Below are 26967 nucleotides of genomic sequence, written 5' to 3' on the forward strand. Positions count from 1 at the left end.
ATGTTTTATAATAAGCATATCTAGGTTATAAACATAGTGATAAGTAGTAGGCTACAGGGTGATGGGCCTGATACTAAATATTTGTATGGCTATTGCCCATACAAATGCATTACCAATACAAAAATGTTTTGAATATCAAGCCAATACATTACAAACCACTCCTTTAGTCACAGGACATTTATATTTTATTTGACCTTTATTTTAACAGGGAAGACGTTTTGAGATCTAGGTCTCTTTTTCAAATGCGCCCTGTATAGTACAACATAGATATGCACTAATATATATATTTTTTTAAATACAAAAACACAGTCATGGGAAGCACAAAAAAAACATCACAAATCACTCAGAAAAACAGTTCCTTCACAAATAAGTGCAGTCAATACATGATGGAAATTACAAGTAATCACATTAAATGCAAAGTATTTATGATAGACAACCTCACACCCAGTGTATTTTCCAATGACGTGAGAAAGCAATTGTAGGCCTAATCTCACGATATGTGGAATTCCATAATATGACTCACAAGGATTTAATTATACTACAAGCTGTCTCTTTAGGTGTGAAGAAACACCACAGCCAGCATAACCTAGTTCAGGCCTCTACCATGGTATGATTGCATGGCCTAATTGACACCAGATGCATAATGCTTCCATCTTAAACAAATATAATACCACAGAAATGCAATAGTGCTTTTTCTCTTTGATAAATATCTCGCTACGTAGAGCGTCTGCATTGTCATTGCGCCAGTAAAGTGTAAGGAGAGGAGAGCATTGCCATTTCTCTTTGCTAGCCTATCAGTCACCATCATTTCCAATCAGCACACACATCACTCTTGAGACATTGGAAAACCAAAGCCAAGTGTCAGCATCAGCAACCTCCGCTGGTAGAGAAGAAGGAGGGTGGGCATCAGGATCACCACCTCACCCACTCTCGTTTCCCTTTCCACCTGCTAGAGGACCCAGTCTAGCCGTCTTGACGATAGCAGCACCTCTTTCTTTGTCTCACGTCTTCCTTGAAAAACAAGTCTTCTGACCTCAATCGGCCAACCTGTGTTAATAAAGGGTAAATAAAAATGTGTCTCACTCTGAATTAATTGGTTAGTGTCGTGGTCGTGGAGGGTGAGTATTATACCGTTGCCCCACAGTTCGCGGAGAGAGAATATGAACCTCCTTTTTCTCCCCAGTTTTAAGGTCCTGTTTCTCTGTGTCCTGAGTGGCGGGCTCTGGTTGCTCCTCTTTTTTCGTAGAGAGTGTGGTGAGCTCATGTTGTTCCCCAGCATGTGTCCTGTGTTTTCTTGTGTCTCGGTTCACCACTGTCTTCGCACTCTCTTTGTGCTTCTTAATCCGTTCTTTCCTGTTAAAGGGATGTTTTTACAGAGCAAGCAATCCCAGACTTCAAATACATACTTTAATTGATTAAAATACAAAGTGTAAATTCTGTATTTAATAGTAATACCATGTCATGGTGTCTTACTTGAGAATCTCAAATTTCCTGTCTCGGAAGTAGGAACTCGTGCTCATCATGTAGATGAATATCATATCGCACACAAATTTTCCCTGAAACGAAAAACAAACACAAAGCCCAGGTTTAGGTCAAGACATACAATAGATCACAGTAATCAGTATGATATAAATAAATAAATAAATAAATAAAACATAAGGCTTGAGGTAACTTCTTAGGCCATAGCAAAAACAAAAAAACACTAAGTATCCTGTGAATGTAAACAGCAGACTTCAAAGAGCTGTCTTCTCTGATAAATAATATGACTAAAATAGGGCACTCAAATCTTATACAAGGGGGCAGAGGGTTTCTGAATCCCAAATGAACCCCTATACACCCAAGGTACTCCTGTAGGTCTGACAGAATTTGATAGGCAAAAGAAAATGTAGTCATCTTGCCAGTGTTGGGGAAGCTACTCTGAAAGTATATTTTAACAACATAATAAACTACAAATTACTTCACACTGGATGAAGTTAAGATACAATAAAGCTACTTAAGAAATACATCCCTTAATAAAGCTCTTAAGATAAATATAGTTTACTTAACTAAGTTCATTTTTAAAAGTAGTTCACTTCATCCAAACTACTTGGTGAAAAATGTTCATATAAATCTTACATTTCATAGACCACAAATTGCAAGAACAGATCACTTTGTTTACATGTGTTATTTAGCCTATTAAACAAAAAAACATGTCTCAAGTGAGAATTAGGCAGGACTAATGCCAAAAACGAGAGGAAATGATTCCCTTACTTCACCCATTTTTTGGTGTGTAGTTCCAATAACAAAAGTAATTAACTACTGAAAACACTACTTAGATTTGAATTTAGTCAGAGAGGAAAAGGCGAAGCGATTGGTTTTACTCAGCCCAAAATCTGTCAACATTTTTTTTATGGAAGTCAGTGTCGAAGTTGGTCAACAAAAAAAATGTATTGCTGATTTGTTACGTGGGGCTCATTTGATTGAATATAAGTTTCGTAATGGTTAGGTTGTTACGAATGCACTAATATAAGTGAAGGCAGGCACATGGCATTTCGGCAACTTTGATAAAACGACTATATCGGAGTTGTGCCTGTTATAGAAATACATCATGGATATAACCCATTTCAGCATGGACATTGCTATTGAGGCCTTCCACCATTTTAAAGTAGACAACTGGGTGGCGATTGCTATGAGTTGGGAGCGAGCAGCCAATGAAGAAGAAAATTGACTACTTTAAAATGGAGCTTCAATGGCGCTGCCCATGCTGTCACGCTATAATTGCACAGATACAAAGATGAGTCCTCTATCTAGCTCTATGGCCTGTTGTTCACACATATCTGCCCTCTCATCGGCTAGAATGGTCCCACCTGATCTCTCATCCTCCTGCATAACTTCAATCTTTGAGGATTATTCTATTGTTATAGCGGTCACCGAATATCTTGTCAATATAATAGGCAATATTTGATTTAGTTCAACGACCACCAAGGTACTGCAAAATGTAGTTAAATTACTAGTTGATTTACACGTAGTTCATTACTCCCCAACACTGCATATTGCTTAGGCCTACCCTATTGTTTCAGATCTACAGGAGTGCCTAAGCAAGGGGATATGAGCTAGAGATCGATTTGGAATTAAGAAGATTACTCTTTCATTGAACAATGACAGGGGATCGCTCTCTTGTGGTGATATATCAAAATAATTTGATAACATCCAATCTGCCCATGCTACATGACATAGAATCCCAGAGGAATATATTTTGGGGGACCAGTATGTCTATTGGAAACAAATGAATACACAAATCTATTAAAATGCTTACCATGCCCATAATAGCGAACCCAGTCCCAATAGCTATTACTGTGGGAATGATGTTGAATTTTCCAGCCTGAAAAACACAATAAAGAACATTTGATCTGACAGACTGTAATATGAATACTATCAACACATTCAAGTAAGTGTAGCAAGAATCACTCTCATACCCGTCCATTCACCATGATATCAAAGCGAATCCCATAGACTTTATATAAAGTCCGGAAGCTCTCTCCAGCTTCATCTTTGTAATACCGGGCATATCTGGAAAACAAACAAATCAGCTGCTTGGAACAGAAATGTCAACAACTGCCTGGTAGAGATAGATCTGAGATTAAATGCAGTAGTTGGAGAGAGCTCAAGCCTTATTAGTTGAAGCTAATACCTTTTCAGAATGAGGGCATGGATTATTATATCTGCTTGAAGTGCAATCTGCTTATTAATGCATGTCAAGATGTACCTGAAGTTGTAGCCTGACGTGACAGTGCTGTTTAAGTTGATATCCAAACGAGTAAAGCTGTACTTTGGGTTACACTGTGAGTAGTCCTTATCCAAATCACAGTTCCACTCAATCAGAATTCCAACTGACCCACCCTGAGAGAAAGAGAGAGGGTTAGAGATAGAGAGACAGAGAGAGAGAGTTAGAGAGAGAGATATGCGTTGCTCTAAATATGGAGGATGACTCTATTGCAGCGCTATTCAAGATGTACTTTCTTGTTTCAAATATTTTTTATTAAATACACAAAAGCATGGTGTATAGGTATACAAGACAGGTATACAATTCTTATCTAAACATAAAAGAGCATACAGGAACAATAAGACCCAGAGTTGTGGGTGCAAAACAAATAATACAAAACACGACATACAAAACAAGGACATGTAGAAAGAAAGAGGGTAGCTAATTTTAAAGAGGTAATTTTTTTTGTTTCTCCATAGATGGATGGCTAGCATTCTCCCTATACAGTAAGTGAATTTGTCCCTCCAGTTCTTCCAGTTTTCCTCTATTTTGCCTACTCCTGGCAGCCTGAAAGGAGATGATACAGCCTCTCAGATAAGCCTTCAGTGTTTCCCACAATAATGCTGGGGAAGTCTCTGTATTGTCGTTGGTATCAAAGAAAAATTTAATTTGGTCTTTAAGATATTCACAGAATGTTGGTTCTGTGAGGAGCTGAGGATTCAACCTCCAGACCCTCTCGTTTGGTACAATGTCACCCAATCTCAGGGAGAAGGTGAGTGGACTGTGGTCCGAGATTGTAATATCATGACGTGGTTTGTCGTCCTCTCATTTACTTTTTGTGTTTTTCGTCTTTTTTTTGTATATATCAATATTTCAATTTATTTTTCAATCTCTTTTCCATTTTTAAATTAAATATACCTTCCGGTAACCAGCCACACTCAATGTGACACGGATCCGCTATTTTTTTAAGACCTTATAGCCAGAACCTCCTTCAGAAGCTAGCCATCAGAAGCTAACCAGCAAATTAGCTACTAGCTATTTAGTCATTGTTAGCCACTGCTAGCGGCCATTACCTTCTGCACAGGCACCAGCCGTTTTTTTAGCCTGGATAATACCTGCCAGCCTCGGACTGTTTTTCTCCACTACAATGCCAGATTCCTGCCGTAAACCCTGAACCATTACTCCTGATCATCACAGCTAGCTAGCTGCCACCGAGTGACACAGCCCCGAAGCTAGCCCTGAGACAGGCCCACCTCCCGGCCTACTCTGTGATCACCCGGCTACTCAGCCGTTATCTCCCGGACTCTACCCCCAACACGGCTAGAATCCACTACTCCACCGTATACTTGCCGTAAGCGCTGGACCTTTGCATCGGATCATCGCTGCAAGCTAGCTGCTACCGAGTGGCTATAGTGGCTAACGCTCCTGCCCCGAAGCTAGCACCAGTTAGCCGCGAGCCAGGCGCATCTCCCGGCTAGCAAACGAAATTACTACAACTACAATACCTCTTTCGCCATCTGGACCGGATCCTTTGTCGACACGGCATCCCGCCGTTATCTGTCGGCCCTAGCCCTGAACTCAGCCCCCGTGTGTAGTTAACTTACCCTCTCTGCCCATTCATCACCATTTTACCTGTTGTTGTTGTCTTAGCTGATTAGCTGTTGTTGTCTTACCCGTTGATGTCTTAGCTCACTCCCCCAATCAACACCTGTGATTGCTTTAAATCTCTCAAATGTCAATATTCCTTGAATACTGTTGTTTAGGATAGTTATCATTGTTTTAGTTTACTGCGGAGCCCCTAGTCCCACTCTACATGCCTCAGATACCTCCTTTGTCCCACCTCCCACACATGCGGTGACCTCACCCATTATAACCAGCATGTCCAGAGATGCAACCTCTCTTATCATCACTCAGTGCCTGGGCTTACCTCCACTGTACCCACACCCCACCATACCTCTGTCTGCACATTATGCCCTGAATCTATTCTACCACGCCCAGAAATCTGCTCCTTTAATTCTCTGTCACCAACGCACTTGACGGACAGTTTTGATAGCCTTTAGCCGTACCCTCTTCCTACTCCTCCTCTGTTTCTCGGGTGATGTGGAGGTTAACCCAGGCCCTGCGTGCCCCCAGGCACTCTCATTTGTTGACTTCTGTAACCGAAAAGGCCTTGGTTTCATGCATGTTAACATCAGAAGCCTCCTCCCTAAGTTTGTTTTACTCACTGCTTTAGCACACTCCGCCAACTCTGATGTCCTTGCCATGTCTGGATCCTGGCTTAGGAAGGCCACCAACAATTTGGAGATTTCCATACCCAACTACAACATTTTCCATCAAGATGGAACTGCCAAAGGGGGAGGAGTTGCAATCTACTGCAGAGATAGCTTACAAAGTTCTGTCATACTCTCTAGGTCTATGCCCAAACAGTTCGAACTTCTAATTTAAAAAATGAATCTCTCCAGAATTAAGTCCCTCACTGTTGCCGCCTTTTATAGACCCCCCTCAGCTCCCAGCTGCGCCCTGGACACCATATATGAATTGATTGCCCCTCATCTATCTTCAGAGTTCGTTCTGTTAAGTGACCTAAACTAGGATATGCTTAACACCCCGGCAGTCCTACAATCTAAACTAGATGCCCTCAATCTCACACAAATTATCAAGGAACCCACCAAGTACAACCCTAAATCCGTAAACATGGGCACCCTCATAGATATCATCCTGACCAACTTTCCCTCCAAATACACTTCTGCTGTTTTCAACCAGAATCTCAGCAATCACTGACTCATTGCCTGCATCCGCTTTGGGTCCGTGGTCAAACAACCACCCCGCATCACTGTCAAACGCTCCCTAAAACACTTCTGCGAGCAGGCCTTTCTAATCGACCTGGCCCAGGTATCCTGGAAGGATATTGACCTCATCCAGTCAGTCGAGGATGCGTCGTTCTTTAAGAGTAATTTCCTCACAATCTTAAATAAGCATGCCCCTTTAAAAAAATGTAGAACTAAGAACACATATAGCCCTTGGTTCACTCCAGACCTGACTGCCCTTGACCAGCACAAAAACATCCTGTGGCGGACTGCAATAGCATCGAATAGTCCCCGCGATATGCAACTGTTCAAAGAAGTCAGGAAAACAAAGGCTAGCTTTTTCAAACAGAAATGGGCATCCTGTAGCTCTAACTCCCAAAAGTTCCGGGACACTGTAAAGTCCATGGAGAACAAGAGCACCTCCTCCCAGCTGCCCACTGCACTGAGGGTAGGTAACACGATCATCACCGATAAATCCATGATAATCGAAGATTTCAATAAGCTTTTCTATACGGCTGGCCACGCTTTCCTTCTGGCTACCCCAACCCCGGCCAACAGCTACTTGCCCGAGCCTCCCCAGCTTTTCCTTCACCCAAATCCAGATTGCAGATGTTCTGAAAGAGCTGCAAAACCTGGACCCGTACAAATCAGCAGGGCTAGACAATCTGGACCCTCTCTTTCTAAAATGATCCGCTGCCATTGTTGCAACCCCTATTACCAGTCTGTTCAACCTCTCTTTCGTATCATCCGAGATCCCTAAAGATTGGAAATCTGCCGTGGTCATTCCCCTCTTCAAAGGGGGTGACACTCTAGACTCAAATTGTTATAGACCTATATCCATCCTGACCTGCCTTTCTAAAGTCTTCGAAAGCCATGTTAATGTTAACAGATCACTGACCATTTTGAATCCCACAGTACCTTGTCCGCTGTGCAATCTGGTTTCCGAGCTGGTCACGGGTGCACCTCAGGCACGTTCAAGGTACTAAACGATATCATAACCGCCATCGATAAAAGACAGTATTGTGCAGCCGTCTTCATCAACCTGGCCAAGGCTTTTGACTCTGTCAATCACCGTATTCTTATCGGCAGACTCAATAGCCTTGGTTTGTCAAATGACTACCTCGCTTGGTTCACCAACTACTTTGCAGACAGAGTTCAGTGTGTCAAATCGGAGGGCCTGTTGTCCGGACCTCTGGCAGTCTCTATGGGGGTGCCACAGGGTTCAATTCTCGGGCCGACTCTCTTCTCTGTATATATCCATGATGTCGCTCTTGCGGCGAGTAATTCCCTGATCCACCTCTACGCAGACGACACCATTCTGTAAACTTCTGGCCCTTCTTTGGACACTGTCTTATCTAACCTCCAAACGAGCTTCAATGCTATACAACACTTACCCTAGTAAAACTGACTCTCCTACCGATCCTCGACTTCGGCGATATCATCTATAAAATAGCTTCCAATACTCTACTTAGCAAACTGGATGTAGTCTATCACAGTGCCATCCGTTTTGTTACCAAAGCCCCTTATAAAACTTCTTATGGCTAGGGGTTCCGCTAGCGGAAATATGTCACTTTCATACATTCACAAGTGCAATACACCAAATGAAAGACAAACTTCTTGTTAATCTACCAATCGTGTCCGATTATTAAAATAAACATCAACAGCATCCTCCCGGATACCCTAGACCCACTCAAATTCGCATACTGCCCCAACAAATCCATAGATGACACAATCTCAATCGCACTCCACACTTCCCTTTCCCGCCTGGACAGAAGGAACACCTATGTGAGAATGCTGTTCATTGACTACAGCTCACCATTCAACACCGTAGTGCCCACGAAGCTCATCACTAAGCTAAGGACCCTAGGACTAAACACCTCTCTCTGCAACTGAATCCTGGACTTCCTGATGGGCCGCCCGCAGGTGGTAAGGGTAGGCAACAACACGTATGCCATGCTGATCCTCAACACTGGGGCCCCTCAGGGGTTTGTACTTAGTCCACTCTTGTACTCCCTGTTCACCCACGACTGTGTGGCCTAACACGACTCAAACACTATCATTAAGTTTTCTGACGACACAACAGCGGTAGGCCTGATCACCGACAACGATGAGACAGCCTATAGGGAGGTGGTCAGAGAACTGTCAGTGTGGTGCCAGGACAACAACCTCTCCCTCAATGGGAGCAAGACAAAGGAGCTGATCGTGGACCACAGGAAAAGGCGGGCCGAACAGGCCCCCATTATAACATCAAAGGGGCTGTAGTGGAGCGGGTCGAGAGTTTCAAGTTCCTTGGTGTCCACATCACCAACGAACTATCATGGTCCAAACACACTAAGACAGTCGTGAAGAGGGCACAACAAAACCTTTTCTCCTTCAGGAGACTGAAAAGATTTGGCATGGGTCCCCAGATCCTCAAAAAGTTCTACAGCTGCACCATTGAGAGCATCCCCGCCTGGTATGGCAACTGCTCGGCATCTGACCGTAAGGCGCTACAGAGGGTCGTGCGTACGGCCCAGTACATCACTAGGGCCAAGCTTCCTGCCATCCAGGACCTATGTAATAGGTGGTGTCAGAGGAAAGCCCATAAAATTGTCAGAGACTCCAGTCACCCAAATCATAGACTGTTTTCTCTGCTACCGTACAGCAAGCGGTACCGGAGTGCCAAGTCTCGGACCAAAAGGCTCCTTAACAGCTTCTAACCCCAAGCCATAAGACTGTTGACAATTAATCAAATGGCCACCGGACTATTACATTGACACCCCCCAATTTGTTTTGTACACTACTGCTACTCGCTGTTTATTATCTATGCATAGTCACTTCACCCCTACCTACATGTACAAATTACCTCAACTAAACTGTACCCCCGCACACTGACTCGGTACTGGTACCCCTGTATATAGCCTCGTTATTGTTATGTTATTGTGTTACTTTGTATTATTTTTGTGTTTTATTTTTTACTTCAGTTTATTTGGTAAATATTTTCTTTAACTCTTCTTGAACTGCATTGTTGGTTAAGGGCTTATAACTACGCATTTCACGGTAAGGTCTACACTTGTTGTATTCGACGCATGTGACAAATAGATTTGATTTGATTTGATTTGACATATGGTAAGAATGGCTCTGGTTAACTATTGTTTTCTTCTATGCTGGGTGTCCTGCTACACTAACAACCAGAGGTAGTATTTACTTGTAAATGTCTAACCTGACCTTGCTGGGAAGTTGAGGTGAGGGTACGTTATACAGGGCTCTGTGTCAAGCCACTTAATAGAGATCTAACAACTGTTATGTTTCATAATGTTGTTATTATGCAACCATAGTTGTTATTCATTTCAATTTCATGCCTGATGACGGGAGCCTAAATGGCAAAAGTCTAATTACAGGTCATCAAAATAATGGTAATTACCTAACTGCCTGAAAGCAAGCATCATTATGAAATGGACTGAAGGAAGAGAGACCTACATCCCTCCCACACTGCTTGGATAGCATGACGAAGGCCTGAAAAACATCATTCGGACGCACTGTTAAACTAGAAACCCAACCCTGATTACTGACTGTTTAATGCATTGTATTGAGTGTCTTTCCTGGGTAGCAACGTACTGTATGCTGATAAACCTTTGTTTTTATACAACATTGCTGCCCCTCTATGCCAGCTCTGCCAAGGAAAAAGGTCACCTAACCTCAATGTGACTACTTGGTTAAATAAAGTGTACATTTCAAAACAAAAAGATTGTAAATCTGTACCACTACAGCCATGTCCTGAAAGTCGTGTCCAGTCCTGCTGACCAGGTCTCCCAGACGAAAGATGGGGCAGTAGGGTTGGAGGACGTTGTCATAGGAACATCTCTTTAGATAGGAGTCATTACCGGTGTCCAGAACATTTGACCTGAGGGGAAAGAAGACAGAACAGGACATGTAGCGTTTAGCTATGTGCTTAGTAGTTCAGTATCATACCTTTCCTTGTCTAAAGGTCATAGGCCTAAAACATAATAAACTGAGCAGTGAAGTTATCTTATCAGCTTCAAATAACAAGCTTTCTCTTTGACCCTTATTTAGATAAGGAATAGCACAGAGCTATATATCATATCAAGTAACTTTATAGATCAATTACTTCATAGTTTAGACATTTTACATTCAATACACACAACGTAATCAAAAGATCTACAACTGAAATGATCAATTGGCAGAGGTCTGACGTAATTTCCAGGTTAGGCTTGGAAAGACAATACCAATGTTCTAGCTGATTAAACCTTCTACAACAGCCTTATTGGCATGAGAGCCCAGTGAGCCAATCAGATCTGTTCTAACACCTGTTCAGGGCTGGGCCTGCTCTGCTGTCAAGGACGTCTCAGATGACCTCAACACACACACACACACACACACACACACATACGGCTTTGGGGGTATATAAATAGAAGGGACTGTGCACCCTCATAGCTATTCAAAGCAGTGCTAGGACATGTATCCCCCACTGCCCAACTCACACATACTTACTGATCTATGTCACTGACACTGACTGTGTCTGTAGAGACAGACAGTCTCTAGGGACTACTTTGAGGTCTGTATGAACAAGCACCACTTAGCACCACTCATAACCACTTACTTGGAGAATTCAAACTTCGGAAACCTGACAAAGTTCTTGATGTAAATTGTGAAGTTTTCTGCCTTGCTTAATAAAGCCTCCCTGGAAATTAAGTGGAAAAGTGTTAATCCAGAGTGACTGTTACCTAATGGTAGATAATCAGGACAAGGTACTTCATGCTGAAGTACATAGGATCTTAATCTTTTGTTGCTGAGAATTTTCCTCCAAAGCAAGAAATGCAAACTTGTAGGGTATTTGAGTTTTAAAAAGGCTTCTAAAGTTTGTCATTTCTACTTTGAAATTTCAGACTTGATTTGCCTTAACAAAATAATGTATCAACCACTACAAAAATGTCCATTAATTATAATCCACATAATAATTCACATGTCCTGTTACTGTAGGATTATATTCCTGCTGTAGCAAATTGGCTCAAATTAAGATCCTCAATCTTTAGTGGAGGGTCAATGCAAAAGTGAGCATTTCATTATTTTCACAGCAAAAAAGGATGAATTCTCACGAGGGTTTCCGGACCGTCTCGACGGGACACCAGCCATGTATCTCACAGGTCCCTGTAGAGTTTAAACACAATCCAGTCTTTACCCCTGCAGGGAAAAGCAAAGATCCCTGTCAACATCCTGGAAAGACATAATATTCTGGGTGGAAATTAAGGGGAATGGTAACACGTAGGAGATCCCAGAGTTGAATTATTTTAACATGGAAAATATATATTTTTAAATGTCAATATCAAGAATTTTTTTAAGAGAGACATGTGTCCAATTCCAACCCTGGTGATTCTTATACACTTCCTAAAAATTAGTGTTAATGTGCATTTAAGAGAAATGTGACCATAACCAGTGTTAATCTGTAAATAAATGTTATCTTGGAAATTGAAATTGAAATGAGATAGACTGCCCCAGTTGACCATATTAGTCCTTACCATTGCCAGCTATTACTACTTCACCCTCGGCACAATCCTCATTGTTTACACATTGGCCATCTGGCACCTTAGGGCTCTGGAGAAAAAAGGACACGTTGCTGTAGTTGAAAATGCAAACCTGTATTCAAAGCTGTGTATTGAAGAGCCTAGAGACGACGGCAACATACAATAGCATGGTGAACACAATAGGGAGTATCATTTGAATGCTAAAGCTATTTACACAATGTTATTGGACCAGTGAACAGTGCCACCTTCATACTATGAACATTTTTATCATTTTAAATATAATTAATATATTTTCATAACTTTTCTGAAAATCATCATAACGGCACCGAAAGCCTACTATAATATCAAATAAGCAAGGTCTAGGTCAGGCCATCTCTCTCTGGGGAAAAAACTGTTGGGCCTACTAAAGGCATCATAATTACCTGCTATAAGCAGTTTGGATTCTGACATCCGCCCCAAATTACCAGTCGATTTTCTGTTTACTTTGCCATATATGGTGAGAATACTTGCATCATCAATGCAGAGTTTAATTTCCTTGTTTGATTGGATCATTAAAGTATTCCTATCTCAGCTGCACAGTCATCCAATCTCTATCTCAGAATTGGGGGATCTTTCAAAATAAAGTCAATTAACAAGATTTTTGTCTCGATTACGGTAATACAATATTGCTTTCACTCACCTCAGCACAGAACCCAAGCCTCTGATTTGGGGTCTCGAGGTAGTTTGTAACAATGAAGAAGACTTGTTCACCCTGAAAATCAACAACAAGCTAAAATGTTGGACACTATACTTTTCTCGGTCAGGTTAGTTAGGGGACTGTGTATTAATTGTACAAAATCAAAGCCCTAAATACATATTAATTTATCAAAGCTTTTAATGCCGCAAGCTTAAATGTAAATAGCACAGCTTCTCACTCCATATTAATATAGCCTTACAAAATGAAGGAGATCTGACTGGGCTCACCATGTGGACAAGAGCAGACCTTTCTATTTAATCTGTTTATCACTGAGTCGCTAAAGGTTAAGAGAATTATAGCAATTAGACTTGGTGAACAACCCTCTCCCTTTTATTTAACAGGACAGATGAAATGGTTTGTCCCTTGAGGAGAAAAAAGACTCAGTAGTTTATAGTTAAAAATGTACAGTATATAGCGAAAGGTGTGATTGTCCTATTGCTCTTTGACCTGCAAAGTCTAATGTCCAATGACCCCAATCATTGCCTTTTCCATGACCTTACAAAATGCACATTATTTAAAGACATCAGACGTGTTCTTAATAATAATTGAAGAGCACTCTAAATACATGTCAACGTATCATATTCTAAAACTGTATGTTCAAAATAGCTCATATTCTAAAACTGTATGTTCAAAATAGCTCATATTCTAAAACTGTATGTTCAAAATAGCTCATATTCTAAAACTGTATGTTCAAAATAGCTCATATTCTAAAACTGTATGTTCAAAATAGCTGACAGACATGCTTATGCCAGTGTTTGTAAAAGTGTACTATTGTCATGGCATGGTCAGATATACTGTCTCTATTCTCATGGCATGGTCAGATATACTGTCTCTATTCTCATGGCATGGTCAGATATACTGTCTCTATTCTCATGGCATGGTCAGATATACTGTCTCTATTGTCATGGCATGGTCAGATATACTGTCTCTATTCTCATGGCATGGTCAGATATACTGTCTCTATTCTCATGGCATGGTCAGATATACTGTCTCTATTCTCATGGCATGGTCAGATATACTGTCTCTATTCTCATGGCATGGTCAGATATACTGTCTCTATTCTCATGGCATGGTCAGATATACTGTCTCTATTCTCATGGCAAGGTCAGATATACTGTCTCTATTCTCATGGCATGGTCAGATATACTGTCTCTATTGTCATGGCATGGTCAGATATACTGTCTCTATTGTCATGGCGTGGTCAGATATACTGTCTCTATTGTCATGGCATGGTCAGATATACTGTCTCTATTCTCATGGCATGGTCAGATATACTGTCTCTATTCTCATGGCATGGTCAGATATACTGTCTCTATTCTCATGGCATGGTCAGATATACTGTCTCTATTGTCATGGCATGGTCAGATATACTGTCTCTATTCTCATGGCATGGTCAGATATACTGTCTCTATTCTCATGGCATGGTCAGATATACTGTCTCTATTCTCATGGCATGGTCAGATATACTGTCTCTATTCTCATGGCATGGTCAGATATACTGTCTCTATTCTCATGGCATGGTCAGATATACTGTCTCTATTGTCATGGCATGGTCAGATATACTGTCTCTATTCTCATGGCATGGTCAGATATACTGTCTCTATTGTCATGGCATGGTCAGATATACTGTCTCTATTCTCATGGCATGGTCAGATATACTGTCTCTATTCTCATGGCATGGTCAGATATACTGTCTCTATTCTCATGGCATGGTCAGATATACTGTCTCTATTGATGTGATATAAATCTGCATGAGGTGTCATGTTGTTTAAAAAACTATTTTGGTGTGATTGAATACTGATGAAAGTGAGTTAAGACCCCATAAAAATGTGACTCATTGTACTTGAAATATACAATCAATGACTTGCTGTATCACTGATGAGCTTCAGCTTCAACTCAAATAGACTTAAATGAATCATCTAGCAGTAAAGCTGTGTACTGCGCCAGCTTTACCTGTGTACATAAAATCTCCCCAAAAGTTCCCGGATCTCACCGTTGGAGGTATGACATAATCCTCAGCCCCCCATAGGTAAAGTCCAGATTCTGTGCTGTTGGTCATGACCACTCCTTTCAGCTTGGTGATGACAGAGCTCTGGACGGTCTCTTCCCTCGATTGATACCCCTTCTTATACACTAAGACCCACCTGAGAATTTAAATGCACCGGTTATTGATTGATTGATTGATTGGTTGATTTCTTACATTTAGTCTAAGCCTCAACTTTAAAAAATATATATTTTAAAATCGTTCTAACTCGGTCACATTTGAAAATGTTGAGCCGTTGTCAGTCGCATATAGAAATTACATTGATGGTAATTTGAACAAACTTTGAACAAATTACAGTTTGGGCCTAGTGCCCTGGATATATTAAAGCTTTCATTCATATGCTGAGTCATAAGACATAGAAATGTCAAGTGCACTCTATAACACAGTCTATATTGTATGATAAAAAAAATATATATAAATATATTATTTTATACTAATACAATTGTTCAGAGAAAAGGAATTTGTTTAACAAATAATATAAAAGAAGTCTCAAAAAGATAGTATCCCTGTTTTAAATACTCCAGCAGGGCCCTTGCGAGGATAACGACACGGAGCCTTTTTCTAAAATGTTTTATGAGATTAGAAAACACATTGGGAGGGGTCTTAGACCATTCCTCCATACAGAATATTTCCAGATCCTTGAAATACTTCATCTGCACTTAAGCCTTATGGACTGTCCTCTTCAATTCAAACACAATGGGGTTCAAGTCCAGACCCAGTTAGTCCATAACATTCTGAAACCATATGTTTCTTAGAGCATGGCCAGATCGTGGTTGTCCCAGGGTTATTTTGCATACAAGCTTTCCACAATTTCATTACTTTAGCATAAGATTTTCTGTAGGTTTCCTCATGGTTCTATTTAAAGTCATGTTCTCAGAACATTCAGAGAATGTTAAGAAACAACGTTCTTCTGTGGGAATTTCAGTACTTCAGCATACCGTTTTCTGTAGGTTTCCTAATGGTTCTATTTAAAGTAATTTTCTCCAAATATTCTGAGAACGTTAAGAAACAATGTGGGGATTTCAGCACTGAGGCATACCTGCTGGGAACACACTCATTCAATCAATGTTACATCCACGTAATTTCAATGAAATTACATTGTACCAATGTGAAATAGACGATGAATTGACATCTGTGCCCAGTAGGTGATGTTTTCCGCAGGTTTCCTCATGGTGCTATTTAAAGTCACGTTCCCAGAACATTAAGAAACAATGTTCTTCTGTGGGAATTTCAGTACTTCCGCATAACCTTTTCTGCAGGTTTCCTCATGGTTCTATTTAAAGTCAAGTTCTCAGAACATTATGAAAATGTTCCATAAAAACCACAATAAAACATTAGTAACGTTCAAAGAACATCCTAAGAATGTTATTTAAAAACATAAACATTCTGTTCTAGCCTAGTGGCTAGAGCATTGGGCCAGTAACCGGAAGGATGCTGGACTGAATCCCTGAGCTGACAAGGTAAAAATCTGTCATTCTGCCCCTGGGCAAGGCAGTTAACCCAGTGTTCCCCAGGCGCCGAAGATGTGGATGTTGATTAAGGCAGCCCCCCGCACCTCTCTGATTCAGAGTGGTTGGGTTAAATGTGGAAAACACATTTCAGTTGAATACATTCAGTTGGACAACTGACTAGGTATCCCCCTTTCTCAGCGTTATAAGAGTCTTTTAAAGATAAATACACAACGCAGAGACAGAGTACGAGAGGTCACAAGGATGAGAAGTCAATAGAATTAACGATCAATGGAAATAGTGTTTTTTCTGCAATAGGGAATTATTTTTTAATGGGTCAGAGACATAGGAGGAATTTGTCTACACAGTGAGCCTGAAATAGGATACTTGTAATTTGGCCATTGGCCCAGTCGCACTGCACGGCCATTGGCCCAGTCGCACTGACTTCTAATTGGTCAACCACAGGCTAGGTCTGGGTTATAAAACTAGATCCTGTCCCTTTGTTCTGTGGAGATAATCACAGGAAAGAACCACAGGAGAGAATGGCTAGAAATAAGCTTTTTCAGGCCACTTTTCTCTCTGTAATTGATTATGGTGACTTGTTGTAAATGCATGAGCCTCCTCTGTCTTCTTCATGCATCCTTGTGCTTTATTACAAATACCAAGTCCCTCATCCACCATTGCACATTGTACCAAATGGTAGGTTGGACCATTTTATATTTATATGCGCAGAAAGATACATTTATATGTGTTCATCTACAAAGCCCTTTTGGGTAAACTCCCTCTTTACCTGTGTAGTCTGGTCTCCTTCACCACCAGCAGTTACCATACCCGGACTGCTAGGTGGTTGCTACTTAAAGTCCCCAGGACATTCACAGTATTAGACAAGACTGCCTTCTTGTGCACCAAACGCATGGAATAATCTACAATCCATGCTTCATCTAGATATGTTAGTGCCACTGAATTAATTTAAAATATTGATGGGAGACTGTTACAGAGGAGTGTAAATGTTTTATTTAGGCTGGATCATGTTGTTGTATTGTATTGTTGTATGTTTTAATTCTGTAATGTATTTGTTACGGATACAGTTATCCTGTGTGTGTGTGTATCCTGTGTGTGTTTCTTTTCTCTCCTTCTCCCCTCACAGGTGAAAACCATCACTCCCCAATCAATCATCAATCAGAAGACACACCTCCTACTTCCTATCCTATCACAGTTCCTTCCCCATGGTTTAAAAACCCCATCATTTGTTTGATCTAGAGCTCAATCTCTCTGTAAATGCCATGTCTGTAGGTCTCTGTGTTTCACTCTCGCTTTGTGTCTTAACCTCTCTTTTGTTTAAAGCACCTCCATAGCACTTTGTCATCACCTGTGAGTATTGTTTTTGGTTATGGTGTTTGTGTGTTGCTGGTGGGAAAAGGGGGAAACCAAGACAAGTCGCCCATGGGCATACACTACCCGTAGGTGAACTTTGTTAAATACACTAGTTAGAACTGGGCGGACCACCCACTGTATTTTTGGTTAGTTAGTTAGCTGTTGTTAAAGTAGGCTAGTCTAGCTTAGGGGTGTTTTTGAATACTTATTGTTTCTTTCCTTGGGTCCAGCTCAGCCCCTTTTCCTGCTCCCCCCATTACCGTGTGTTTATAAATAAACCTAGAGTTTGACGGTAGATTTCTGTTGTCGTGGTTATTTCGTGCACACTTTTACTTTGTCACAATAATAATTTGCATGAGTTATGTTACGGGTCTCATTACCATCCCCCCTAGACTGTCGGGCCAAAAGGGATTCGTAACAGTATTGATTGTTGCTGCCTTCTTGGCCAGGTCTCCCTTGAAAAAGAGACTCTGGGTCTCAATGGGCTTTTCCTGGTCAAATAAAGGTTAAATAAAACATTTTAAAAGGATCACTGGAGAGCATCACTGAGGACAGGGGAGAACGACCATCTACTTCCAATCATGATTTGTCCTATTTGAATAAACCTATTTTCCTCCCCTATTTTGCTTTGGGGTCTGTGTTATTAAAGAATAACATCAACTGCTAAAAGAGTCAACAAAACTCTCTATCTCAGGGGTTCTCAAACTTTTTCACTCAGCCCCCCCATTCAGAATTGTGAATCATCAGATTTAAAGTTTATTTCCTGCAATTCTACACATTTTGTTATTGGGGCAGAGACAATTTTTAATTCTATACATTTTACCATGTCTAACGTGTATTCATGGGATATTTGAGTGACTCAAACACTACAACAAAATCTATGGGCTAAAAAACCCACTTAAAAAATGTTAGCTGACATGGACTAGATGATCTGGTATGCAATGACTGACATTACATGAGGAAAACTGATGATGCACTACCCAATTTCTAAATTGCACCAAGTGCAATCTACTATTACAACTTTCAAGAGTCTGTTGAAAGCCAGACTGAGTTCCTTAAAAATACATGTAAAAAAACAAACACTAATTGGCCACACTTGATCTTAATGAGTGATTGTTTCCTTTTGAAGTTTCCATTTGAATAGACTGAAATGAACAGCTTTGTATGAGTTAAAAAAAAGAGCATGCTTGCTCCATCCTGGTGGTGCAGTGGACTAATGCCATGGAGCAAATTCATGTGTCCTATCTGTTCAAAACAGTTAACCTAAGCATCCCAGGAAAACTTTCAGTGAATCATAGTAAAACATTCTCAGAACCTCCCTGCTACCTAAAGATGTACATTCCCAGAAGAGGTGTATTTTTCACTTACGTTTAAAAAACGTTGAGTTTTACCGGTTTACCGGTTTTACCAGAACCAATGGGAAACCAAAAATGGACCTTCTGACAACTTCCAAAGATCCAAATGTGCTGGCTGGGGAGACTGAGATGGCCATTGCAAAATATTGATTTTTTTGTGGTCAATTAACATTTTGGGGGGGGATTTCTGGTGTGTGCAAAAACCCACCACTGATAAGCGTGGCCAAAGAGCTCGATATTCGTGTCACATGACCATAGCACCGGTTCCAATCAGCAGCGGCAGCGTAGCCTAGTGGTTAGAGCGTTGGACTAGTAACCGGAAGGTTGCGAGTTCAAACCCCCGAGCTGACAAGGTACAAATCTGTCGTTCTACCCCTGAACAGGCAATTAACCCACTGTTCCCAGGCCGTCATTGAAAATAAGAATGTGTTCTTAACTGACTTGCCTGGTTAAATAAAGGTAAAATTAAAATCAAAGTGCCAATGCAGTGGCAACCCGTCATTTAGGGAGTTTTGAGCCCCACATGTTTAGCAAAATAGAACTAATCTGTTTGCAAACAATGTAATAAACTAATTTGAGTCAATAAAGCTGCATACAAACATGGTCTCTTTTTGTAAGGCAGCTCCAAAATGCAGGTGTTTCATCCTAGCTCAATGCTTTCTGTAGTGGTGGGGCAGCCAGCAGAAAATACAGAGCATAGGGGTTGATAATGTTCACGGCAAAATCTACGGGTAGAGCTCGAAAATTCAAGCCCCTTGGGTGCTGCCATAGATTTACATTAGAAGTGCCCATCCAAGAAGGCTCAAGGTCAATGGCCACAGATAAAATTATGTCAAATCACGTTATATCTACCGTAGCTTTGATTGGACATGTCAACATCATACTTTCACAATCTTAGCTAGCAAGCTAGACAAGCAGTCATCGTCATGAATCAAGTCGATAATCTACCGGCAAATCCTTTTCAAACCTTGTCATATAAAGAGAAATTATAGATTAAACATACTCATCGGCCATTGGACATAAACATTACACAACAAGTTTGAAATCGCTAATTCAACAATGAGTGGTTAGGAAGGAATCGGTGGCTAACTGCAAGTGTTGCAAAGCAATCACTAGCCTGCTATTCAGTAGAGAGGGTGTGTGGTCCAAGTCTGGGGTCTCTTTTCCAAGCTTAAAAGGATAAACATTCACATTCAACACCATGGGCCAGAAAATGTTGAATACATCGGCTATGCTGTCAATCCAGCATGACTTCTGCCGTGCTCAAAACAACTGGAAACTCTGAAATTGGAAATCTCAGACTTCAGTGAGTTCAAGACAACTGGGAACTCGAAAAAAAAAGAGCTCCGAAAGGGAAAATACGTTTTGAACAGTAATCCAACTCGGAGTTCCAAGTCGGGAACTCTAGCCTCTTTCTGGAGATCACTGACGTCATGATTCAACCTTGTTTTTTTTTCTCGATTTCCCAGTTGTCTTGAAAGCACCATAAATCCAAATAATGCCAGACTTTGATGACAAAGTTTGATGACAAAATTTGCCCACAGAAAGACCGCCGCGCCACCTTCCTGTTCAAGTGAGCACAGCACAACAAGGTGATTTCAAAAACATCTTGTACGCTGCTGCATAAATTATGTAATATGCCAGGGAGATATGTATACTGTAGCTAAGAAAGTAATACTAAGTGTATGTTGTATAGTAAGTTTCCCATGTGCCTCACCCTAATAACTTGGTCCCTTTCCCCCACATAACTTAGCCTACTGTTCTGACTTGGTGGTGCACATGTAGCCTATAGCCTGTTTTAAAGAAATTACATCATTGAATATTGTAAGAGCTTTCATTGTCTGCTTATATGCCCCCCTTATTTATCCTATGGTTCCTACTTGGTGTACAGGGAGAGTACTGTCAGAACAGCCCAAAGTTATGAATTCTGTCGCTGTACATTTGAAAAGTGCTGAACAAATAGTTATATTGACTGTGTCCATCTTAGCTTGCTCATTAATGTCTTAATCGAAATTACGAATTGCCTGCTCATCATTCCATTATGCCATAGTTTGTACATCTAAATTGTCAGTAGAAACCACATTGGTTAAAGTAAGTCACCAATATCAGCTATGTTTTTTAAAAAGGCAGTAAAAATAAAAATACATGTTTTTATTTCACCTTTATTTAACCAGGTAGACTAGTTGAGAATAAGTTCTCATTTACAACTGCGAAAAAAAAAGCAGTGAGACACAAACAGCAACACAGAGTTACACATGGAATAAACAAACATACAGTTAATAATACAATAGAAAAATAAATACAAATTATATTAATAATAATTAATTAATTAAACATTTAAAAGTCTATATACAGTGTGTGCAAATGAGGTAGGATAAGGGAGGTAAAGGCAATAAATAGGCCATAGTGTCGAAATAATGACAATAAAGCAATTAAACACTGGGGTGATAGATGTGCAGAAGATGAATGTGCAAGTAGAGATGCTGGGGTGCAAAGGAGCAAAATAAATAAATAACAGTATGGGGATGAGGTAGTTGGAAGGGCAATTTACAGATGGGCTATGTACAGGTGCAGTGATCTGTGAGCTGCTCTGACAGCTGATGCTTAAAGTTAGTGAGGGAGATATGAGTCTCCAGCTTCAGTGATTTTTGCAGTTCGTTCCAGTCATTGGCAGCACAGAACTGGAAAGAAAGGTGGCCAAAGGAGGAATTGGCTTTGGGGGTGACCAGTGAAATATACCTGCTGGAGCATGTGCTACGGGTGGGTGCTGCTATGGTGACCAGTGAGCTGAGATAAGGCGGGGCTTTACAGAGCAAAGTCTTATAGGTGACCTGGAGCCAATGGGTTTGGCGACGAATCTGAAGCGAGGGCCAGCCAACGAGAGCATACAGGTCACAGTGGTGGGTAGTATATGGGGCTTTGGTGACAAAACGGATGGCACTGTGATAGACTGCATCCAATTGCTGAGTAGAGTGTTGGAAGCTATTTTGTAAATTACATCGCCAAAGTCAAGGATCGGTAGGATAGTCCGTTTTACGAGGGTATGTTTGGCAGCATGAGTGAAGGATGCTTTGTTGCGAAATAGGAATCCGATTCTAGATTTAATTTTGGATTGGAGATGCTTAATGTGAGTCTGGAAGGAGTCTAACCAGGAGTCTAACCAGACACCTAGGTATTTGTAATTGTCCACATATTCTAAGTCAGAACCATCCAGAGTAGTGATGCTGGACAGGCGGGCAGGTGCGGGCAGCAATCGGTTGAAGAGCATGCATTTAGTTTTACTTGCATTTAAGAGCAGTGTTAAGGGTGTCCCAGTTTAGGTCACCTAACAGCACGAGCTCTGAAGATAGATGGGGGGCAATCAATTCACATATGGTGGGGCAGAAGGTGGTCTATAGCAAGCGGCAACATTGAAGGACTTGTTTCTGGAAAGATGGATTTGTAAAATTGTTTGGGCAAAGACCTGGATAGTAAGACAGAACTCTGCAGGCTATCTCTGCAGTAGATTGCAACTCCGCCCCCTTTGGCAGTTCTATCTTGTTGGAAAATGTTGTAGTTAGGGATGGAAATGTCAGGGTTTTTGGTCTTCCTAAGCCAGGATTCAGACATGGCTAGGACATCTGGGTTGGCAGAGTGTGCTAAAGCAGTGAATAAAACACACTTAGGCAGGAGGCTTCTGATGTTAACATGCATGAAACCAAGGCTTTTACGGTTACAGAAGTCAACAAATGAGAGCGCCTGGGGAATGGGAGTGGAGCTAGGCACTGCAGGGCCTGGAATAACTTCTACATCACCAGAGGAACAGAGGAGGAGTAGGATAAGGGTACGGCTAAAGGCTATAAGAACTGGTTGTCTAGTACGTTCGGAACAGAGAGTAAAAGGAGCAGGTTTCTGGGCACGGTAGAATAGTTTCAAGGCGTAATGTACAGACAAAGGTATGGTAGGATGTGAATACAGTAGAGGTAAACCTAGGCATTGAGTGACGATGAGAGAGATATTGTCTCTAGAAACATAATTTAAACCAGGTGAGGTCACCGCATGTGTGGGGGGTGGAACTAAAGGGTTAGCTAAGGCATACTGAGCAGGGCTAGAGGCTCCACGGTGAAATAAGACAATAATCACAAACCATGCGTAGCCGAGTGATCATTATGGTCCAGTGAGTAGCTAAGCAGGCTGGAGACACGGCGATTCAGACAGCTAGCAGGCCAGGGATAGCAAGCTAGCAGAAGGGCCTTAGAGGGACGTTGCGATGAAAGAAGTCTGTTGTAGCCCCCTCATGCAGTTACGTCAGCAGACCAGCCGAGATGGATCAGCAGGGCTCCGTGTAGTAAAAGGGTCCAGGCCAATTGGCAAAATAAGTATAGTGGCCCAAGAAATTGTCCGATGGGCCTCTTGAGCTAACAGTCCGATATGCTCTAGACAGCTGGTCCACGGCTATCAGGCTAGCAGATGGGCTATTCAGGGGATGTCGCGATTGGGGTGCCTGTTGAAAAAACCCCTCGAGCAGATTACGTCGGTAGCATAGGCTAGCTCCAGGCTAATTGGTGCTTGCTTCGGGACAGAGACGTTAGCCATGTGTTTACACTCAGATAGCAGCTAGCTAGCTGTGAGGATCCAGGTGAAAAGGTTCAGAGCTTGCGGTAGGAATCCGGAGATATGGAGAAAAATAAGTCTGATATACTCTGGTTTGAATCGCGCTGTGTAGACTGGCAAGAGTTGTCTAGGCTAAAGGTTAGCTGATGTCCGCTAGCAGTTGTTAACTGACTAGTAGCTAGTAGCTAGTTAGCTGGCCAGCTTCTGTTGGGGTTTCCGGTTCTGAAGTAAAGAAAATAGCAGATCCATACCACATTGGGTGAGGCGGATTGCAGAAGAGTATGTTGAAGTTGAGGTTAAGAAAAATATAAAAAAATATAAGCGAAGAAAAAATATATAAAAAGATTTATACACGGGACATGACAAGACGAAGACAAAAGACGTCTGACTGCTACACCATCTTGGATGCTTTTAGAAATGAGGCTGAATGAACTGTTTCACTGCCAGATAAGGCTCTGCTGACAGCCAGGTGTGGCGGTGGTAAGGATTTACTCCATGGTGCTGAATAGAAAGCTCTGCTGTTGGGACAGCTTTATGTAGGGCCTAACTGTTTGTGGGCACCGTTTGTCACCGTTATAGTACAATTCCTGTATTGTTTAGTGTTGTGTTGTGTAGTGGCTTTGCTGACATGCTAAAATCGGCACTGTGCCAATGTCATTTTGCAAACTCCAGGCGGTGCTATGGTCAGATGACATGAAACAAAAATGCTTTTTAGCCAAGCAATCCAATGGTAGGGTTGGCCTTTGAAAGAACAATGGATATGCAGAAAATACCTCATCCTTACTATGAACTATTTCCATTTACCCAAATTGCAATTATTTTGATATTTGTATAAAATTGTATCAATGAACATACAGTGCATCCGGAATGTATTCAGACCCTTTCACTTTCCCACATTTTGTTATGTTACAGCCTTATTATAAAATTGATGAAATAAAAAGTTAAATAAAGGTTACATTTATTACAAATAAAAAACTAATTGGACATGATTTGGAAAGGCACACACCTGTCTATATAAGGTCCCACCGTTGACAGTGCATATCAGAGCAAAAACCAAGCCATGAGGTCGAAGGAATTGCCCGTAGAGCTCCGAGACAGGATTGTGTTGAGGCACCGATTTTGGGAAAGGTACCAAAACATTTCTGCAGCATTGAAGGTCCCCAAGAACTCAGTGGCCTCCATCATTCTTAAATGGAAGAAGTTTGGAACCACCAAGACTCTTCCTAGAGCTGGCCGCCCGGCCAAACTGAGCAATGGGGGGAGAAGGGCCTTGGTCAGGGAGGTGACCAAGAACCCGTTCGTCAATCTGTCAGAGCTCCAGACTTCCTCTGTGGAGATGGGAGAACTTTCCAGAAGAACAACCATCGCTGCACCAATCTGGCCTTTATGGTAGTGTGGCCAGACGGAAGCCACTCCTCAGTAACATGACAGCCCTCTTGGAGTTTGCCAAAAGTCACGTAAAAGACTCTCCGACCATGAGAAACAAGATTCTCTGGTCTAATGAAACCAAGATTGAACTATTTGGACTGAATGCCATGGTGGTGGCAGCATCATGCTGTGGGGATGTTTTTCAGCAGCAGGGACTGAGAGACTAGTCAGGATCAAGGGAAAGATGAACAGAGCAAAGTACAGAGAGATCCTTGATGAAAACCTGCTCCAGAGCGCTCAGGACCTCAGACTGGGGCGATGGTTCACCTTCCAACAGGACAACGACCCTAAGCACACAGCCAAGATAACACAGGAGTGGCTTCAAGACAAGTCTCTGAATGTCCTTGAGTGGCCCAGCCGGAGCCCAGACTTGAACTCAATCAAACATCTCTAGAGAGACCTGAAAATAACTGTATAGCAACACTCCCCATCCAACTCGACAGAGCTTGAGAGCGTCTGCAGAGAAGAATGGGAGAAACTCCCCAAATACAGGTGTGACACGAGCTTGTAGCATTCAATCTTCAATAGCTCTTACACACTTTGTATTCTAAATGGGGAGGATGGACAAAAATCGACACCTTTTTATTTTTATTTTTTTTGCTTTCAATTTTCAATAGCTCTTACCATGACTATGAACATGATATATTCTGAATTGGGGGGGAGACGACAAAAAACCACAGGTTTTTCTATTGAAAGTTGTTTTCCTTTTTTTTTCTTTTTTTTTTCTATATCGAGCTTCAATAGCTCTTACAGAACGCTTGCCATGACTATGAAAAGTACAGCTTCAAAATCGTCAGTCAGCGGCGCAGCGGTCAAAGCCACTGCATCTCAGTGCTAGAGTCGTCACTACAGACACCCTGGTTCGAATCCATGCTGTATCACAACCGGCCGTGATTGGGAGTCCCATAGGGCGGCGCACATTTGGCCCAGCTCTGTCCGGTGTAGGCTATCATTGTAAAAAGTTCAATCAAAACATTTTTACTCCTTAGTCCTATGTTTCATGATGACAGTTTGGACGACCTCAAAGACACCCAAAATGTACAATTAAATCTACTGTAGTTACGACTTTGTATCTAAATAATGATTGACACTTTTAATACATGATTTTTACGTCGCGAGCATGCAATACAATACACTAAAACATGCACCTCACCCGATCACGTATAGCAGCACACAGATCTGAAAAACTCTAAATGAGATTCCCAATTTTCTGTTTTCAGCGATGACATATTTTTCTGTTTTAAAATTAAGGAAACCGAGGAAAAAGATTCTCCAAGTCAATTCGCCCATATTCCTGTCACCAGACTTCGACAGCCGGGTGACTGCGCGTGTGAGAATGACAGCACTGAAGTCAGTGGCAATTGCATGGGCTATCATTAGTCAATTTATAAGAGGCTACTGCCATTCCAATGACCTAGCCCTAGGATAACCTACCATGAAAGCTGTTTAAGTTTCTGCTTTTTCTGCAAAAATAATTTATAATTATAATTCCTAGGTCTGATCTCAGATCAGCTAACATTAACAGGTTATTCTAGGAATGAATATATTTCATGACTGCCTATCTCAAACATGACCCTCACCCACTACTATCTCTAGACTTCATCACTAAAAGAGTGCTGTTTTAATGCACTTTATTTCTGTCAATAAGCATTTAGAATATCTCTAGGTATAGACTAAAACAACATTAATTCGTACAAGCTATCAAATATTAACAAGAGCAGCACTCTGCTGGTCTGGGCTGGTAAAATACATTTTTTAATGGAGTAGCTAATAAGAGCGAAAGTAAAAATAGATCCTGGGTAGGTTACCCGACACTGGTTAGAGTGGAGTGGGGTTGTGAGAGTTATTTCCTCACACCTTGGATTGAAATGTGGGCCAGGATAGGGCTGGCCCAGTCTGGATAATAACCTAAATTATG

At 41.4% G+C, this 26967-nt stretch overlaps 1 protein-coding gene across 3 annotated transcripts; it reads right to left on the minus strand.

Moving 5' to 3' along the window:
- Positions 1-168: 168 nt before the first annotated feature.
- p2rx5 (purinergic receptor P2X, ligand-gated ion channel, 5) lies at positions 169-26441 on the minus strand. Of its 3 annotated transcripts, XM_029627667.2 has the most exons (13): positions 26203-26441; positions 14801-14951; positions 12751-12822; positions 12066-12141; positions 11646-11730; positions 11150-11230; positions 10291-10432; positions 3746-3879; positions 3456-3549; positions 3296-3361; positions 1474-1556; positions 1132-1353; positions 169-1047 (listed from the first exon to the last, which is right to left on the minus strand). In XM_029627667.2, exons 1-13 carry the CDS (start codon positions 26424-26426, stop codon positions 1035-1037), a joined length of 1443 nt encoding a protein of 480 aa, XP_029483527.2. In that variant the 5' UTR covers positions 26427-26441; the 3' UTR covers positions 169-1034. The 3 variants fall into 3 exon arrangements, with proteins under 3 accessions (XP_029483527.2, XP_029483528.2, XP_064863398.1); XM_029627668.2 differs by lacking the exon at positions 11150-11230; XM_065007326.1 differs by having other exon boundaries at positions 169-1353.
- Positions 26442-26967: the final 526 nt, after the last annotated feature.

The sequence above is a fragment of the Oncorhynchus nerka genome, linkage group LG22, assembly GCF_034236695.1.
Source record: "Oncorhynchus nerka isolate Pitt River linkage group LG22, Oner_Uvic_2.0, whole genome shotgun sequence".
Taxonomy (NCBI): Eukaryota; Metazoa; Chordata; class Actinopteri; order Salmoniformes; family Salmonidae; genus Oncorhynchus; species Oncorhynchus nerka.